The sequence below is a fragment of the Strigops habroptila genome, chromosome 6 (assembly GCF_004027225.2).
Source record: "Strigops habroptila isolate Jane chromosome 6, bStrHab1.2.pri, whole genome shotgun sequence".
NCBI classification, from domain to species: Eukaryota; Metazoa; Chordata; class Aves; order Psittaciformes; family Psittacidae; genus Strigops; species Strigops habroptila.
Genome location: NC_044282.2, coordinates 59666672 through 59686634, shown reverse-complemented (window position 1 = coordinate 59686634; position 19963 = coordinate 59666672). Strand labels below are relative to the sequence as shown.

At 45.8% G+C, this 19963-nt stretch overlaps 1 protein-coding gene across 4 annotated transcripts; it reads right to left on the bottom strand.

The window, feature by feature from the left end:
• Positions 1-1071: 1071 nt before the first annotated feature.
• EFHC1 (EF-hand domain containing 1) lies at positions 1072-18850 on the bottom strand. Of its 4 annotated transcripts, XM_030490280.1 has the most exons (12): positions 18767-18850; positions 13910-14131; positions 12107-12394; positions 10159-10308; positions 8342-8534; positions 7805-8025; positions 6859-6999; positions 5438-5651; positions 4673-4820; positions 3629-3845; positions 1379-1461; positions 1072-1280 (listed from the first exon to the last, which is right to left on the bottom strand). In XM_030490280.1, exons 1-11 carry the CDS (start codon positions 18827-18829, stop codon positions 1423-1425), a joined length of 1896 nt encoding a protein of 631 aa, XP_030346140.1. In that variant the 5' UTR covers positions 18830-18850; the 3' UTR covers positions 1072-1280; positions 1379-1422. The 4 variants fall into 4 exon arrangements, with proteins under 4 accessions (XP_030346140.1, XP_030346138.1, XP_030346139.1 ...); XM_030490278.1 differs by having other exon boundaries at positions 1072-1727; XM_030490279.1 differs by having other exon boundaries at positions 1072-1461.
• Positions 18851-19963: the final 1113 nt, after the last annotated feature.

The window sequence follows — 19963 nt, the reverse complement described above, 5'->3', positions numbered from 1 at the left end:
AAGCAGGCTGCGAGGGGTTCTACTTTGTCCCTCTCCTGCCGTACCAGACTAGTCTGTTCCCTTTGGTGCAGTGTCTTTGTGTCCCCATATTCTCGATAGCTGGGCTTCATCTCCTCTCATTCCCCATGTCTACAGCATGGGCAGCTGCTTCTGAGTTAGTTGTCCATGGCTGCTTTCATCATTGGGAATGGAGGATGAGGGCATTTGTAGGATATGATTTATCTGATGTGGTTTAGGTGCATACTTTATGGTGAGCTAAATTGTATACTTTCTGCAGTTGCCCCCAGGCGTACTACATGATTTGGCTGAGTATTAGGTTACAGCTTCATAGCAGAAAGCAGTTTCTGACTTTCTTTTCTACAGCTCCAGTAACTTCATCTGTAAGTTTTTGGCCACTGGAAAAGCTGATTTGGACGGCCTTTAGAAGTTAGCCTTTGTCAGCTGCTGTTTGGAAGGTACTTCATGCAACGCCAAGCCATGCTTTGAAATCTGAGGTGGACCAGAGAGAGCTGTAGTGATTCTCAGCTGGAGTGAGCAGCAGCACAAAACAGGCCCAGAAGGGAAGAGTGGTGACCTTTCTGAACAAGGGGTGACAGGAGGGAGCTGTCATGTGAAGGCTCTCAGCTGCTTGAGGGGAAGTGGGAATCCACAGTAGAAAATCTGATTTAAATAAGCATTTTGTCTCAGAGCTTTGTTCTCTGCTCTGTGCATGGTGGGTGCCTTTCACATGTGCTCAGTGGCAATACCTGGCAGGAGTCATTTGGGGTGAGACGGTCCCTGCCACGTTTATCTTCATGGAGAGATGAGCTGCGTGACTCAAGTGGAGCACAAGTGTCATAACTCTATTGCTATGCCAACTGCTTGTTTTCCCTTTTCATTGAACCTGTCTGGTAAGATGACAGGTTGCATAAAATGGGTTTAGATAGTATCTCAGTACTAAAACCATTCTCCCAACCTTTTGTTAAAAAATGCAAAGCTGCCATCAGCAGATTTGTGTATAGACCTGTGCTATCTCCACAGCTGTGGGAAAGTTAAACTCACCACTTCAAATAAAACCAGAATCACACTTTGTGGTTTTTTCTCCACCACCACCCCCAAATTTTAATCCTTAGCTATTCCAGCTATTGAGGTACTTCTATTTAAAGCAGATATATTAACACATTCAGACCAGCAAGTGTGACTTTATCATGGGCCATGGCAGGGCTCTTGTATTTTCTTGCAATGTAAATAATTTAAACTGGCAGTCTTCACTGCTTGAAGGTGAAAAGCCCCTTTTGATTCTGTAAGAGAAAGAGAAATCTGGAGTGGTTATCACTCCAGGCTTTAGAGAGCTCTAGCAAGCCTTGCTGTACTGCATTACAAAATTCAACAGGAGTACCTGGCTTTGGTTCTTCAAAGTTTTTTTCTCTTGTGAGTTTCATTTCAATATCCAGTAGTTGGTGAGGTTGAGTTTGGTGGTGACTAAAAGGGCAGGGAGAGATAAAGAAGAGAAAAAAGTTAACAAAGTGAGGATGAAATTAGCTGGATCTAGTGAGGATAGAAGGAGGAGAGTGAGTGAAATAAAGGTGAAGTTTAGAGCATCCTTTTTGAAGTACAATGTCTTAAGTCAGTAAGAATTTTATTGCTGGTCTTGTTCTTCAGCTTCTGGGCAGAGATCATGAAGGGAAGGCTCTAAGGAAGTCACGGTAGTTTATCTGGTTTTCTCCACAAGAACACTGGTCAATCAGCTGCAGAAAAAAAACCAAAAACAAAACCAACATAACACCACCATAAAGAGTTGGAAGAAGCTGCAAAGCTGCAAATCTGGGGGTTTTTTAGGGAAAAGTGCCCAGAGGTACTCCTTGTGTGACACAGCAGATCTTATTCCCCTCTGTGAAAGAGCCTTAATAGTCCTGAATCACAGGTAACCTTGAATGTTTATAAATGACAGTAATCTATGCAAGGAGAAGAGTTGATGTGTTTGAGTTCAATCCTGATTGTGTTCTGAGTATCACCACAGTGACAGTAGATCCACAAAAAAATAAAGTGTGGCCACAAACTGACATAGGCCACAGCAAATCTTTCAGAAACCCCACAGAAATCCCCGCCAAAAGCGGGATGGGGGCAGCATATCTAAACAGTTACTGTTCACTGGTGTCACTTTGGTGTGTGCACATGGCATAAAGTGGAGACACAGATAATTGAGCTCAGCAACAGACCTACTAATGAGCCAGTTCTGGTATCCATGCCTGACCCTGCATTGTGTTACAGCACTATAGCCTTTGTGTGCTTAAGGGGAAGAAAGAGGGCTTTTATTTCTTTAATTGCATAACTAATCTCCTTCTGACACTCAGGGAGATGGAAAAGGTCTAATATCACAGTTCCTCGAAAGGATTCTTCTTCCCCTTGTCGCCTGGAGACAGATTTACTAGGGTTGCTCTTGTGTGACTGACAGCTGTGCTCCTCTCCAATCCAGACAGTAAGCTATCTATCTGCTCTATATTTAATTTACACCACCGCCACACTGCTGAGGGCTCTGGGCACACTCTTACTAAGATTTCAAGACAGAAGAGGGATGCTTCAGTGTACAGGTCCTAGATGGGGATTCAAACAATTGTCACAGATCCTCCATCCACATGCTCGTCACTTCATCTTTCATCCTCAGAGTGGAAGCAGAAAGGACTGTCACCACATTGTAAATTCCTCAGGGCAGAGTGGTCTCTGGTGAGCTCTAGCACAACAAAGACCTGAGTTCTCATCAAAGGCCTTCATTCAGTGCACATTCAGAGACATAAATGCCTGTGCACCTTTCTAACCACAGCTGTGATGCTCATGCTTGGCTACTTTAGAAAATTATTATTTTGGGTTTTTAGCAAGGGAAATACTCTCTCTGGTTTCTAGATTTCTTTAAAGTCTGAATCTGCCTTTATTGGCCACTAATCTACTGCATGTCACATTATGCTTAGAAAGCATCCTTGCCAGTCATATTCCTGGAAGAATCCTTCATCCCTGCTGTATGACATTTTTTCTTCAGTTTCCCCTCACATTTTCTATTATGCAGACTGTGATCTGCATGTATGTATTGATCACAGTGCCCAGCAAGTCCATGTTTTAGTTGTGCTAACCAAGTGGCTATGATTTAAATTTTAGTTCTCAAATCTTCAATTCAGTTGCTGTTAAATCTAGAATGCATCTAATCTTTCCTAAGGCTGATTACCTAAGCACCTCAGTGTCACCCCTACTCAATCCTGGGTGTGCTTAAGTCATGGCAGACGCTCAGTAGCTCTGCAGTAGCCTATGCCTGGTCTCTATCATGATATACAACCTCTTCTGCTCATCTCTGAGACCTGAGCCAACAGGCATCACACAGCAAACACTAGGCTGCTCATGTGGGGGGCAATCTGGATATCATTTCTTCCCTTTACTTAGAGGACAGCAATTACTATCTATCTCCTCCTTTGAGACCCAGGCTCGTCCAACAGCTCGGGGCCTTTCTGAGTTGGTACTCTCTTGCCCTTTTCTTGAAGCTGCTCCCCTTTGCAGGGTAGAGCAGCTGGTGCTCACCTGGCTAGGGCTGGTTTGCAGAAGAGCATTTTTGGAAGAGCTATAAGTGGGGAATTCAATATGCACAGCACTCCTTCCTTCTGACCTTGTTAAGAAGAGTGGTGTTGGTCGGCACACTCAAGCTGTCACAAAGGGATAAAAATTTTGCTTTGTCCAGGATGCCAGAGCCATCCTTGTCACACTGAAGAAATGCCTCCTGAATGTTCTTGTTGTTCAAGTGATTATGGGGCTTCAGCTCTTCCTGAACACACACAATTAATTCATCCAGTTCCTTCTTGCTGGTCCCAAGCTTGGGGATGTCACTGTAGAAGAAAGGAAGAACAGGACTTCATGCAAAAGCTACTCCTGGCAGCCTTAGTGTGACACTTGTGTGTGCCAACTCTCCATCACAGCTGGCCAGGCTGTATTTCTGAATACACAGCAGGCTTCTGGGATGCTTGTTTTTTAATGCAAGCTCACCTCAGCCTGGCCTTGAAGATGAAGCTCAGTCTTGATCTTGGAGCATTAAGTAAACTATTTTCCCTTTGCAGGACATTTTCTGCATGCACCTTTTGCCTACAAGTGCTCTGGGAGCATGAGCGTTTTCTTGTGTGCTTCATACAGCCCCAGGAACTGTATGTAACTCTCTTCAACTGGAGTCCCTGAACTACCATGATACTAACTGACCCCAAAGTGCATTGTGAGGTTACTGGGCCACCCAAACCAGGTCCAGACAGCTAAAAAAGAGGCTCTGCTGGGCTGATAAGCACAGCCAGAGCAAACGAAAAAGACTTCACCAACTCTCCACTGGCTTACGAGCATCTGGTGAGTCATGCAGATACTGTCAGCAGCATCTGTTACAGTTAACTACTGCCTTTTGGGAAAAGACGACTGTGTCCGTTTAGCTATATCTATCTCTGCTGCTGAGCCAGAGCTGTCCCACAAGGTTTTTGGGTCAGCAGCAGCCACGACATTATATCATACACACTTGACCCTCCCTGTATGTGTCCAGACACAGGCTCTTGGAGCTGAATAATCAGCTGAGCAGCCATTGGACAGCAGGCTAGAGCCCGTAGAGGCTGCTGGAAATGCCCTTAGCTGTCAACCCTAAGTCTTATTTAGCTCCACAACACCATCCTTCGAAGCCTACCTGTTGTCAGTCTCCTTTACCACCTGCTTTGGGTGAAAATGATCCCTCAGGGATTGCAGTGTTGCCGCAGGGAAACTCTCTGCATTGCTTTCCATATAATTAAGTACATATTCATCAGCGTCAGTGATAACAAACCTGTGGCCAAACACTGGGGAAGAGGAATTAAGAAAAGCAGTGTTACTTGCCTTTCAGCATGGGTAAGTCACTCCATCATCCAGGAGAGTGCATGGATTCTCTCTTGCGGCTGGGCTCAGGGTTGAACGGGCACTGCTATTTGTTTCAGTCCTTGAAGTGAGAATAGTTTCACTGGCTCAAAGAGAGTTCTGCTGCAAGAAGAGCAGCTGCTGAGAGCAAAGGCCCTGAGCCTGAGCCTACAATGACTCCCCCATTAACACTGGTGTGTTTCTAAATGTTTCAGTATTACATTTATTTTCCTTACAGGATAGAATTATAGCCTTTGCTGCTGGTAATCATCTGGCATAGCTTTAACCCTGTGAATCCTGGCAGGTCTCAAATTGTAAACAGAATACATACTACAGAGAATAAAGCTCTTTTCATAATTATGTCAAAGGTCCAAACACTGGCAGTAACAGTTATATCAATGTACACCAACTGGTGACCTGGAAACTCAAATGTGATGAGACCCAAAAGGAACAGATCTTCCAAGTGAAGGAAGGTATATGCACTATCCGTGCAATTAGTGACATATCAGAGCAGGCACTGAAAAACAATGCTCAGAGAATATTAAACCAGGCTGGATCTTACCTTCAATTGTAGAACCAATGGTGAGATCAGAGGGCCCATAGTACGTGGCATTTTCTGTAGTCGAGCCTGGTTTGGCAACTCTGGTCTTTCTTAAGTATTTGCCTCCAATGATGCCAGAGTTACGGACTGGTGGTTCATAGATGCTGATCATGTCATTGGAGAGGAAATAAGAGAGGATGAAACGACGCTTTCTATCCTCAGGATTTGGTGATTCCTAGAGGAAAGGTAGTGGCTTTGAAAAGCACATTGGAACCAGGTTTTTACTTCTTGGGGTGCTTAGGAGTACCTGGTAACCCACTCATAAGCACCCAGAGTTCATAGCTTTTTTTTATAGCTGAATAAACAAAGCGCTTGCTGTAGGCCAAAAGCTACAGATACGCTGACAGAGTGTAACAAAGCCCTAGGAGGCATTAAATATCTGAATTTCAAAGGTTACTTGCTCTAGTCAGGCTCTCAGAAGCAGAATCTGGGCTGCAGTGACCAAGTACATTCAGTGTTTCCACATACTGAGTAATCCAAGAGAAAGGAATATCCTATACAGAATGATTCATCAGAGAGAGACTGGCTGTAAAATTCAGTATCAAAGTTATACTTTTCATTATAATGAGTGCCTGAGAGAGGCTGGTGCTCCTTTCAGCTCTTAGTCACAGGAAGACACTCCCCTGACACACCAGTAGGTTTACTTGCTTGGTTTAAAATTAAGTGGATCTGAACTCATCAGCTGTGACCTTTAGGAACTCCTGCACAATAGGGAGCAGAAATCAGCCCTTATTCACCCTGAGTGTTTGGAGAGGGCAGGCACCAGGCAGCACAGGAAATGCCATTGCTACTGCTGGATGTGCCAGAGGCTCCTTGCACAAACCCACTGTAAAACTGGCCCAAATGCCAGGGCCTGAATGCTGTTGTTGTGCGTGGAAAGCACCATCCCCATGGACTCTCCACCTTCTATGCTGGCACTTGGCTGCTCCGCTAGCACAGCCCTTTGCTGGCCGCTTCAGCCAGGACCAGCCTGGAGAAGGACAGGTGCTGGGAGCTAGCAGCGGAGGGAGAGCAAGCTCACGCTTGCGGCAGCGGTTGAAGGCAGGCAGGGGCACAGTGCCCAGTTGCAGTGCTGTTTCAGTTAGGGCCATCTGTCACGTGCTGATGGCAGTGGGAGTTTTTCCATAAATGGCTGTGGTTTTGTAGCGTGTCTGGTTTGTATTTTCTGGCCTGGTTTTCTTCTACCTTTACGTGCTACTAATTGTCACAGCAAGTACACAATAACCCAACGGCATCCCCTGAGGGGCACTCGCATTGGCTTGGGGAACTCTCTTTCCCACCAGCGCAGAGGAGAATTTGCAAACAGTCTGAGCAGGCTGTTCCTCCCATCCTCCTGACTCTACAACATAAGCTGGCACTATACCACCAAAGCAAGCACTTACCAGGGCCACCTGGTATCGCAGCACCTTGTTGTCATTCTCTAGCATCTTAATTACATCTTTCCGGGGAGGTTTCGGAAGCAGAGAAAAGCAGTTCTGAAGAGTGTCTTCAAGGATGCCAAAACCATTATAGGGAGGAATTATCTGCATCCAGAGGATATATCAAGCATAAACAGTTGAAATTAAGAACAAGACAATGTTTGCAAGACAACTTAGCAGAAAACATCTGTTTGGAAAAAAATCTGTCACCAGATAGCAATAGCTGTGACATCCTGCCCAGTAGAGATGCTACTAGCCTGGCCATGGGTTGGACCCCTTACTTGTAGAAAATATTCAAGAGAATTAAGAAAACTTGAAATTCAGAAAGCCAGGTAATTTGTTTGAATAAAGAGACTATGGCTGTACTAGTAACTAAACCTTCCTGTGCACAGGAACTCAAATCATCTGTATGGTCACACTGTTCACCTAATCCCCATCATGTTTGTGGTTTGTAGGCCAGCTAGCACTCAAAACCATTCCTAGGCACAGCCTGGGAAGTAACAAGGGCTCTGACCAACCCCAGGAGGCAGTTTGGACTTGGCAACTCTGTTTTGGAGGGTGAGGGAGAGTTTAGTATTATGAAGCAGCCAGACTGTGCCACTGGGCTTCCCAGCCAAAACCGAACCTCAACACTGTTTAATGTTCTAGTATACAGACATTACCAGAGTTCTTTCTATCACTATTAGCAAGTGCTTTGTCCTTTACAGTACTAGAAATCAATGGTTTCAGAGGACTTTCATTTTTATCAGTGATGACCATTCTTGCCTTGTCTTTTTGAAGTTACTCACTCTTTTCTTTAAGCTGAACTTGTTTTCTACAGGTTCTTATTAAGTTGAACCTATGCTTTACTATAAAAGCTTATACCAACTGCTTTCTTCTCTTCCGTCCTTTGAGAAACTCTTTGCAGTACCTGTGGAACTTCCTCAGGTGGTTTCTTCTTTATTTCCACTGGCTGGAAGTCAGTGATGCCAAATTTGTCACGATAGAAGTTTCGTGTGAACTCATCACAATCATAGATGAAGAAATTGCGTCCAAGGAGGGTGGTAGATTTGCCAACAGCAAAATCTTTAGCTGTGTACCACTCAAGTACCTCCTGATCAGAGATCTCCATCACACAGGTTGGGAAAGTCTCTAAGGACAAGAGAGCAAAAGGAAAAATAAGGTAATCAGGCAGATATTCACATTTCCTAGTGAAAAGGGGTACAAAAGCAAGCTGTATAAATAGCCCTGGGGAGCTGTTGGTACTGCTGTCCTGCTACTGCTTCCCGAAAGATAAAGAATTTAGTGATCATTTTAAGAACTTTTCTTTGGCCAAAACTCATGACACTTGGAACGTTCTCAGCAAAAATTCTCCAGACTCAGTGTACGTCTGACACAGCCACCACATATGTGTCTACCCACCAAGGCCCTTCAGCACAGAGAGATGTGCTGGTCAATCTAAACTTACTTTTCTTATCCACAAAGGTTTTGGGTAAGCGTTGGCGTCTTATCAGTAGTGGGAATGGATCTCTACCATCATTTTGCTTGTGGACTTCCCGAACCTCCACTGTGTCATCTGCCAAGTAGTAATGGATGATGTAAGGCCGATTCTCACCAAAGATGCTGTTAGTGTCATCCCACATGGCGTAAAAGCGAAGGACCTGAGGTGGAGAAAAAAGAGGCAGAGAAGACAAACAAAGACTAGAATTACTAATGCTTTGTCCAAATGAAGTGGGTTAAAATTAGATATTAGGAAAAAATTCTTTACTATGAGGCGCTGGCACAGGGTGCCCAGAGAAGCTGTGGGTGCCCCATCCCTGGCAGTGTCCAAGACCAGGTTGGATGGGCTTGGAGCAACCTGAGGTGTCCCTGCCCATGGCAGAGGGTTGGAACTGGATGAACTTTAAGGTCCCTTCCAACCCAAACCATTCTGTGATTCTATGAAATGGATTAGGTGATTGGAGGCATCTCACCAAGCTTCTCTATCAGGTCCAGAAGAACTAAACCCTTGTACTGTGGAGACTGGGATGATTTGGCTGCTGAGACAGCAGTGGGAAGGGCAGCAGTGGCCTGGAGAGTTGGACGGGCCTGGCTTGCCTTGACAACAGTGAGTGAGAGAGAAAGAGTTTATGCTAAGACAAGAGATTTAGTTCAGGAAGAATGAGGAAAATGGGGGGTAAGTGATTAAAAAGCAGCAGAAAATAATTGCCCAGGAATGAGTGGGGAAGTAGTCTTAAGGGAAGTGATTTTTATAATGAAACTTAACACAGTAAGATGGAATTTTGTTTTGACTCTTAAACCTCTTAGAGGTTTCATGGCCAATTCTTTACTGCTGTTATGCCAAAGAAGGCAGAGAGGAATATACTCAGCAGTCCTGAGGAGGCTGCATTCACTGCAGGCCCCACCTTATTTCTGCTTAGTGGAAATATCATCTGTTAATGCCACAGAAATCAAACTCCTCACACTGCAGTGCTCAAGAGTTCCTCAAGGCACAGCTCCTAAACAGACAGCCCAATAGCAGACAGAGTTGGCCCAGCACAGACCTGAGTCACTAAAGCTAACCTGGCAGTAAAATGGCAGGCATGGCCCAGCTTGCATCCACACAGCAAAACTGTCTGCTCCCCTCAAAACAGGGTGACAATATTCAAAATGCAACTGGATATGATCCTGGCCTGTGCTAACTCCCAGCTGATGGCCAGGAATTTTTTTTGACTGATAGCTGGCCAGGGACAACATGCAGAACTCGGGTCATGCTCTGCCCCTGTTTTATTTTCTAGTACAGATGTGGTCTATAGGGTTTCTTACATTGTCGCTATATGAAAAGATGAAGATCCAGAGGAGCACAGAGGAGAGTGTTAGGTAATAGTGCGCACAGGGAGAATTCAGTCAGAGCAAGTGGCATTTGTATTTGTCTGAAACTGCCACCTGGCATTGATGTTTTGGAGGAAGAGAGGAGTGGATGCAGCATGGTCATTGGTCATAGAAATGCATCTGGCTGCTAACTTCCTGAGACAGGTAGCTTATCTCATCCCGACAGAAAGTAAGAGAGAAATGGAGGATTTAGAGCATAGCCTCTGCAATCCAAAGAGAAGCTGTTTACAAGCCACAAAGCTTAGCAAAAACATAAAAGATTTTGTTTCTCACTAAAGCCAAAAGAGGAGCAAATCTGGAATCTGCTCAGTGGAGTGAGATTTTTTTAGAATGAGTAAGGTTGCAGACATTCACAGACTGAGGTTTCAATAATGTGCAGTCTGTAATGTGGGTAATCACTATCAGCTCTCTCACCTGCTTGTCGTAAGTCAGAAACTGTTTGAGTTGGTCAAAATCTGATGGTGTGATGTACTTGCGCACAGGCATCTGACGCAGTTCTGTGTAAGGATCAAAAGCCATTTTCTCTGGAGGGTTCACTTCAATTCCTTGGCTTTCCAGGAACTCCTAGGAAGGTCAACTGAGGTATTAATGGTGCCGAGAGTTCTGAAGGTAAGAAGTAACTATAGATTTCAGATGGGCTGAGATGAGTGTTGTCAGAATACTGCAAGTTCATTCCTCACAGACCACTAGCCTGCAGGAGTATTAGTTCTAGTGCAATAGCAAATAAAATAGAAGATGACCAAGATGTTTCTGTTTAAGCTGCTTCGTAGCTTTGCTTGTCCTTTGATTAATCAGGGCAGTCCTGTCCTCAACATCCTAACGCAGATTTTACTTGAGCACAGTTTTCCTTGGCCTTAGGGCTTTAAATGGAGCATAACTGTCAGTTGGTAAATGAAAAAGATTAAATTAGTGCATAACTACAGATGTAGTCAGTCAGAATTTGCAAGAGATCTAGGGCTCCCCAATGTGTGGACAGGGGAATTTAATGTTAACCACACTAGGACCACCAAGGCCCTTCAGGCCATAAGGATATGTGCCAGAGTGGCAGCGTCATTCCGTCTTTCAGGAGGAGTACTTTTCCCACAGAGAGAGGGCAATCTGCTTGTTTATAAAGGGATCCTTTGCTTACATTGGACGCGTCAACAAACTCTAGGGTATTACTTGTGTACTCACATCAGTCACCCAAAGCAACCTCTGAAGTCAATGGACTTCTTCCCTTTCTGGCCTTGGGAAGTGGCCCATGAAAATATTCAGCCCAGGAAGCCCCTACGTAAACATCTCCAACAGGCACGTGAGATCACCCTGAAGATTCACAAGGCAGATTCACACTTTCAGACTCACTATTCTCTGGTCTGGAGGATGCCAGTTAGTAATAAATGGACTAGTGGCCTTGAGATACAGACCCACATAGCTGATTTCATGTTTTTCATCCACCAACCAACATTAACATGAGGACCAGCTCTTCGGCTGCTGTGAACTGACTTTAACAGTTCCAGCAGAGCTGGCCCCACATATTCTCAACAGCCACATATATACCAATATATTATACATGCCTGGGAACATTCCTGGGCACTGAGACCAACTGGCAAGGAATAGCCTGCATCTACACTTCTCTAAGCCTCCAGGACAGGTTGGCTGCATGTAATTCACGTATTAGGAATGGTCTCTGGAGCATTCCAACTTCTGGACTGCTTCTGGGAATTGCTTGGAAGGATAGAATCATAGACTAGTAGTTGACCAGGACTGAGATTATACTGGGGACAATCAAACAGGATACCAGTATACTGTATTTGTTACTACTTGTTACTGGATTGCTATTACCTCATTTACTGGTATAGAAATAGCCAGAAATAGAAAACAGGCAATGAGTATGCTCTCTTAGAAAGGTCAGTTCACACCACGATTCTCAACCCACAGATCATAACCTCTCTTCTGGTTTGGCTGTAGATGGGTGCAGAGTTAATTGCTGCATTCCCTCCCCGTTTTTAACAGAGGAGAGGTAAGTCAGAAAAGAGTTAGGATCAGTAGTTTCTCTCTCACGTATGCACAATGTTTCATCTGAAATCTAAGCAGTTAAACACCTGAGATGAACTTAGAATTTGTATTGTAAAGAGAAGTCCTGAGAACAAAGGACGGACTCCCAGAAGTCCTGAGACAAAAGTACTGAGCACTTAACTCAGCAAATATCTACCCTGAACTCCCCATTGATCTGAAGAAAGAAGTCTTCACAAAAAGCAAAATGAAAGATTGTGAGCAACCATACTGTGAACGCTACAGACGCAGACTGCTGGACTCTAACAGGTCTGTCCACCTGTAACTCCTGTGATTCTTTTTGTCAGTGTTCCCTGTGCAAGCAACACACCTGTGTAAATCGGTCGCAGTCGACTATGCGGTACGTCCTGCCATACATGGTGATGTTTATGCCCCGATTCAGATCTTTCCAATGGTAATGTTCCCCATGGTCATTCTTGGGCACCCGATGGCGCCTAATATGTTTGCCTTGAGGAATACCCGAGTTCTGCACAACAGGTTCTACGACGTACATGCTGTCATCTTCCAAATAGTAATAGATACACACTTGGCGGATGCGGTAATGCTCTTCTGGAGAGAGAGGAACATCCTCCTGGAAATAGGCATCAAACTTCAAAATCTGCCAAAGGGACAATAAAATAAAAAAAAAAAAAAAGAGAGAGAGAAAGAAAAATCTTGAACACCACAATTAGGTTATTAAGACCAAAAATTTATTTGTAATTTGCTTTGGCAGTGTGAAGTTACTGAATTGTAATCTATAAAATCATCCAAGCCAACTGTAGCCTAATTTGTGACTGATCAAGAGGCATCATGAGGGCTTTTATCTAGATCTGCCTTTTACAAGGTGTAAAAAATACAGCTTTTTCCCTCCTCCTCGATCACCTTGCTATTTCACCCACTGCCAGGTGTGTGGTTACTGCCAGTAATCTAGTTTACTGGCATGCATGACTTGACTTTTGTCAGCTTTGCAGGCCCTGATGTAGGGAAGCTATCAGGAGATTTTTGTAAAGAGTTCAACCACATCTGTGGATTTTTAAAAGCTGCATGGATTGTCTGAGGTAACATCTATTCAGCACTGACAGCAAAGGCTACTATGTGCTGGAGAAGCAAGGAGACAAACCAGCCAATCACGGTTCCTGTGCATGGCAGAAGTATGAGGAATAATCCCCCCACGAACATTCAATGTACCTAAGAGAATGTAGGTGGGCAATCAGGCCTTGCTTACCCAGAGGCCTGGGTAACTGAGTGATGATAAAGCCAGCAAGTTCCTACCAGCCAGCAAAAGTACTTCAAAAGGGACCGTGACTCCCCTGAGCAGCATGGAGCTCCTGCTGCTACTGTGGCTTGAATGAAGGGGCAGAGAAATATCTGGCAGACTAAACAGCAACATCTACATTACTCTGAAGGAACAGCCTCAGTAATTAACAGAGCACATCTGTTCCCCAGATTGTCTCACAGATGGGCTGAGGGTTGGCTGCAGACTGCCTTTCCAGGCCTGCCTGCACGCGCTCAGGTCTGCTGAGCCTTGCATGCTCTGCAGTGACTGCTCTCAGTGGCTGAGGCTGTGCTCACCAGCTTGCAGTCTATGCAACTGGTGCATTTAAAATCTAAGGGTCAGCTTAGGACTGCTCTGAGCAGACACCTCCTGATCTGATACGATCACCAAAGTGTAACGCAGGAAGTATTAACAGAGCAGGACAGGCTGTAACACGCTGTGGTGACAAATACAAGCATAAATAGAGCACAGTTAAACAGTCTAACAGGGTCCCCATTGCAGACTGTCTTTTACAGTTTAAGCTCCGTTACAATCTTAATATAGTTTTGGAAACACAGAAAGCTAGGCTGTGGCTTACAGGGCAATGGTTGTATACTGAAGCTTTTCAGAGTTGCTCAAATTTCTTTTCCAGCGCCTGCTGGAAGTGCTCTAGTGTAACTGGTGGGGAATGTCTTACATGGTTTACGTATTATAATCCTCCTCCCAAGCAAAGAAAGCCTCTTTCAGTCTGGGGTTCAGCTGTCTCTGACTAAGGGCTATGGCATCTGAAAACTGCTGCACGCTGTCCCATGAACCCTGGAGCTGACTGTTTGTCTCTGAACTTGGCCAGCGATATTCCTGGAATAAGCTTCTTTATACCTTTTTGTCAAAAGCCACGTGTGCTGGAATGAAGCCTGAAGGTGGAGCCCGCTTGACTTTTCCATAGGTCAGCGTGGGTCTCTTGCTGGATAATTCGTCTAATTCAGCTTGAGAAAGCTGATTCACGTACAGTCGCTCCCCACCAGACCCCACTGTTGGCAGCCAAGAAAAGGCATATCCATTTTTGTAGCCCAGTGTCTGGGACCGATGAAAACATGTTTTCTGTGGAAGGAAATCCAGCTGTTAAAATACTGCGTGCACTTAGTAGATACAGCTACTGAAAGCACATGAAAAACAGTAAAAGAGTGTAATATCCAGAATTCTCCCTTCTCTCCCCCAATTTTATTATAACCTACTGCAACAGTTATTTACAATCAGATTTTAGATCAAGAAGGCTGAAAAAAACAGTAAAGTGGCTGGAGAAACAAAGCATCAGGTGAACGCAAATCCTTGCACTGCCACAGACTCCCCAAGACTTAAATCACTTAATTGTCCTATTGCCATCATTCTCGGTGCCTAGAATGGGGTAACAGCACTTTATCTGCCCTAGTATTTACTTCACAAACTCTTTGTCCCCTACTCTGTGTTACAGCAGTACAAAGCACCATGGGACCGCACTGTGTTATTGCCTTATGGTGCTCCCTTGACTATTACACGTTGTGCACTCTGTGTGTTTTCCACTGCTATTTATTTTTTTTAACCCTCTCTCGGGGATGATACTCACAGGATTTTCTTCGCTGGGCTAAATGAAGGTGTGTCATGCTCACAGAACTGCAGTTATGAAATGTACCAAAGCACATGAGCTGTTTCGCCATCCTTTTCCACAGTCCATGCAAGGGTCACACATTAAATAATCACAACTATAGTGTAAGATCTTAAAGTAGATTAATGAGAAGCCTGATTAAGATGAGGAGAACTCTGTCTATGCGGGCACTGTATAATGCTGGCTATAGGATTCACCTGTTATTTTTTGTTTTGTTGGTTTAATCTGGATTTTAAGCTTCTTTGCTATCTGCCTCATGCCAGCTATTGAGCCATTCTTCAGGCTAAATAATTATCCAGATGGCACAGGATAATATAATGCTTTGCTTAAGGACACGCAAGAAGAAAATGTGAGAGCTGTGAATAGGACCTGATCTCTGTCAGCCTAGTTCTGTTCTTCACTACTGAAAATTAGGATCACACTTGAGTGACCCCAAGCGACTTGACGTGCTGTACAGTCCACCATGCCTGGTACCTCACCTGCAATCCAGAAAGCATTTGAAATCATGCATGCCTGCCTGGTCCCACTGGGCTTTCAACACTTAATGCTCCAGAGAAAGCAGCAGAAATTGCAAGTCCTTCAAAATAAAATCCCTGACTTTACCTTGACTTTTGCCAAGTAAAACAGAGTTGTACGCATTTCTAGCACTGAAGGAACAAGCTTCAGCTCCTTTTCCAGACACAGACTTGCAACTGGTCCAAACTCAGGCTTTTGAACCACTTCTTCTCCACTCCCTCTCTCACCCCCCATGGTTAAGCCTCTAATCTTATTTATACCTCCAAGGCTCTACTTGAATTTCACATAATTGCCTGTTTTCTCTTCAAACTGGTACTACAGATCGTGCAGTGCTGTGGAGAGAGCAGTTAGGAAAACAGATTCAGGTGAAAACAAGAGAGTTTACTGAAGACCTGTTAGCAGAACGTCTTACAAACATTCACCTTGCCCCAGAACTGCCATTTCCTTCTGTTAAATAAATACGAAAGGAAAGCTGTGAGAAAAATATTCCAGGAAAACCAGGAAGTTAGTCTTTAAATTGGGCAATATCAGTGTTTGTCAGAAGTGCACAGGCTTTTAAGGGCCCACAGTTGCTTAAAGAAAACACCTCATAAATTCATAAGACTCTGGAGTTGATTGATAAGCTCTCCAAAGAGAGCATGGATGCCAGATAACATCTCACAGTATCAGGTGGCTAATGCAAATTTAAAAGGGAAAACCCAGAATGTAAACTCCTAATCTCAGTTGCTGCCAGTCCATATCTGAAGAAATTCCACTGAATTAAGTTGTCCTTTTAGCCAAGTATATAACACTTCATACAAACACCACTCCCCCTCCCAGTGTCTCTGTTTCTCTGTCACATTAGCACTAAGCAATAACAATACTATCTTATTTGAACACAGAGGTTTTCTTCAGCACTTCTTGGCATTCACTTGGAAAACAAGCATTGCAATGCCCATTTTATAGATTGGGAAACTGAGGCGAAGCGAGTTGATAGCACTCACTGAGGTTCATCCTGAGGAACACTACAAAGCCATTTCTGGACTCCAGATCTCCTTAAAGCATTACCAATAGTTCAATACTTCAAGTTACTCTAAAATAACGATCTGCTCTGCTAAGTCCCATGGGTGTTTCTTACATACGCAGAGTGCTGCTGAAGTCAATAGAAGCATTCACATGACTAAAGTGAGCAAGATTTTACTGACAGAGGAAATATAGTATTTTGCTAGGGGCAGAAATTTGCATTGCATATTTCCAAGATGTTATGAATTATATTGAGGAAATAATATTATTGAGCTGAGAATAATTCTGAGATAACCTTTACTACTGCTTTGATTAAGAGTATATGTTATGAGTAAATGACTCCACTTACTGGTGAAGAACTCAGTCATCACTGACTTTTAGGAAGTAGTTTGTTGCTGGAAGGCACCACTAAGACTGGTACAGTGACAATTTACCCTTAGGTAGCCCTAATCCATGCATCCAGAATGATCTGAACTGGGTTTACCAAAGCCCATCATGACACAGTCCTTGTCAAGAGCACATCATGTCAAGAGCACATCTGTCTCCAGTAAACTCTCTTGCTTTCACCTGAATCTGTTTTCCTAACTGCTCTCTCCACAGCATTGCAAGATCTGTAGTCTATCGTGCCAAAGGAATCACAGAATGGTTTGGGTGGGAGAGGACCTTAAAGCTCATCCAGTTCCAACCCCCTGCCATGGGCAGGGACACCTTCCACTAGACCAGGTTGCTTCAAGCCCCGTCCAACCTGGCCTTGAACACTGCCAGGGATGGGGCAGCCACAGCTTCTCTGGGCACCCTGTGCCAGGGCCTCAGCACCCTCACAGGGAACAACTTCTTCCTTACATCTTACGTAAATCTCCCCTCTGTCAGTTTAAAGCCATTACCCCAATATCAGCACTGGTCTAGGAAACACAGCACAACATCTTCCAAAGGGAGCTGAAACAGAGCTGGGAAGAACTCAGGGAGTATCAGTTCTCATCTGTGGTACTGCTTCCTCAAGAGTCTACTGGAAGGATTTGGGGTTATCAGATCAGTGTGTGGGCCACTGGAAATGGGGAAAAGGAGAGGTTGCTTCACTATTTAGGTATCAACTCAAGTGCGGGGGATGAGGATGAGACTACTTCTTCCAAGGAACTTGGGAGGAGCTGGGAGGATCTCTCTTCCTTGGGATGGTCCTGGAGGCTGTGGTGTGTCAGTTCTGTGGAGGAACACCAGTTCTCAGAAGACTATCAGGTTCCAGACCATTAGTTCTCTATGGGCTATCAAGGATTCAGTTCTCCAGGCAATACTGGGAGAGCTTTTGTGGAAGTATCAGAGCTTTGGAGGAGGGGTATCAGGAGAGTATTAATTGCCCAGGAGATTGGTGACTTCAGGGTGTATCTCTCCCTCTAAAGATGGTGGGTGGGTCTGGGACATAACTGTATTGGAATGGTTTTGGGGGCTTAATTCCTAGTGGAGAATTGCTTGAGGTTTGGACAGTTTTGCTGCTCCTGGGTATATCAAGAAAGTTTAGAGACTATCAGGTGAGTTTATGGGTCCTGGTTTGGGGTAATATCAGAATGAGAAGCAGGTTCAGAACATATCCCCTTGGGAAAACTGAGATGGTTCACAGAAACAGCAGCTTTCCCGGGGAAATCAGATTTCAAGACTGTAAAGTGAGTTGAGGGATATGCTTTCCCTTGGGGTATGACATGAACAGGCAGGGGAACTATTAGATGGATTCGGGGGGTACTGGATTCCCATGGGATGAGTTTGCAGCTAAGAGTTCTGCAGTTATAGAGAAAACTTGTGGGGTTTCAAATGAGGTTGGTGGAACCTACCTCTCCAAAGCTATCAGGACATTTTCAGGGGTTATCAGATGGGTGCAAGATGCCATGGGTTCTTAGGCACAAGATTAAGAGTACCAAGCCTCCCGAACAGTGATGTCAGGGATGCCTTGTCCTTGAGACTTAGGGAGTACCAGGTCTGCTGTGCCTGGGGTCAGGGCATACCAGGTGGGTTCAGAGAATTCGGGTCCTCCAGAAGTGAGTTCAGCAGACAATTGTTGGCTTTGGGAAAAAACAGGTCCCCTGAGAGAGAGATCAGGCATTAGGTCTGCTGGGGAAGCTTCAAATGAGTTCACAGGGCACCAGGTCCCTTGGAGGTGTGGTGAGTTTGAGGGGTACCAGGTTCCCAGGACACGGGTTCACAGGACACGAAGTCCTCTCAGGGCTATTAGGTGTATTCGGGAGGTACCAGACCTCCTAGGGGAATTAGAGGGCGTCTGAGGGAACAGGAGGATCCCTCATGGTGGGTTCAGGGGGCAACATGTCCCCTGAGGGAATATTAGGCTAATTAGTGTCCCAGGTCCCCTTGGGAGTTAAAGGAAGGTCTGAGGGGCTCTGAGTTAAAGCTGTCTTCAGGGGGTCCCAGTCCCCCGGGGGCAGGTCACTGACGAGCCCTGGAGCAGGTTGTGGGGGGGGGGGGGTGGTACGGCGGCCCGGTTCTCAGCGGAGCACCGGCTGTGCCAGGCCGGACCGGGCTGGGGGCTGTCCCGGCGGAGGGGGGCTGCGGGAGGCAGGGAAGGCCGCGCTCACCATGGGGTCCCTGAAGGAGCAGCCCGGCAGGAAGGGCAGGCCCGGCCCCGGCTGCGAGCTCATGGCGGCAGCGCCCGCTCCTTCCCCGGCGACGCTGTCTCCACGGCAACCGCAGGCCCGCCCGCTGCGGGAGGCGCGCATGCGCACAGCCAGCAGCCCGCCTTCCGCGCCTGCGCCCTGAGCCACCGGCAGGCGTTGCCGTGGCAACGCGCGGGCGGGCCAGAGCCGCAGGGCAGGGCCGCGCCGGGCCCCCTCGTCCGCGCAGCGTGGAAGCGGCATCCTGGGACGTGCGGGAAGCGTTAATCCTGCTTCCTCACGGACCTAGGCCGCCGCCAGGGCCCCCTCACAGCCAGGCGGGGCCTTGCAGCATCCCGCAGTGTAACCGCGGGGTTGTCTTTGCCAGGCCCTCACCCCCTCGGCAGCGCTGGTGCATGGCCATGCTGTTAAAATCACCTCCAAACCGGGTGGTGGCATTCAGGGCGCCGTTTGGGGGTTGTGCCTACCCTGTGCAGAGGGAGAGGAGCAACTGTGGAGGGTCAGATCTGTACCTGCAGTGCTCGAAACAGTGCAACGGGAGAAGAGATGGTGCTGGCTTATTGTGTGTGTAACATGGATGTCAGCTGTCAAATTGTGGCTTTTATAATATGTAGCACTGATGCAGTTCCTCTTTTCAACACAATTTTTCTGAAGGAAGCAGCAAGAAGAAGCAGCGGGGAGGTGGGAGGGGGAAATCAAGGGGAAGTTGGTTGTGCAAAAATCACTCCCAAATAAAAGAGATAAAAGAGAGCTAAGTCAGTCAGCACAGAGGAATTAATGTTTGGTATGTGTCTCCCTTGGTCTCTTTATCAGCGGTACACACAGCAGGCCAGGCTGCGATTCAAGGGCAGCAGGATCTGAGAGTTTTGTAAGCAGAAGCCAAGCAAAGAGAAGTGCAGCCAGGCTGTCTGTCCAAGCATGGTGTGGGAGAGAGAAGAAAGCCAGCCAGTAGGAGATAAAGAGTGAGTCTGAAGGGCTTAGAAAGGAAAATAACAGATTGAAGGCCAAGCAGGGCTGAAAGATCTGAAAGACAGCAGGCTGCTGATGTGGCTGCTGACTCAGCCGCAGGTGCTGGGACTGAAGCACACTCTGATTTCTCCTGCTGTGATAGCCAGGCACCGTTCAGCAGGTTTCCTGAACTTAGCAAGGACCAGGGCCTTC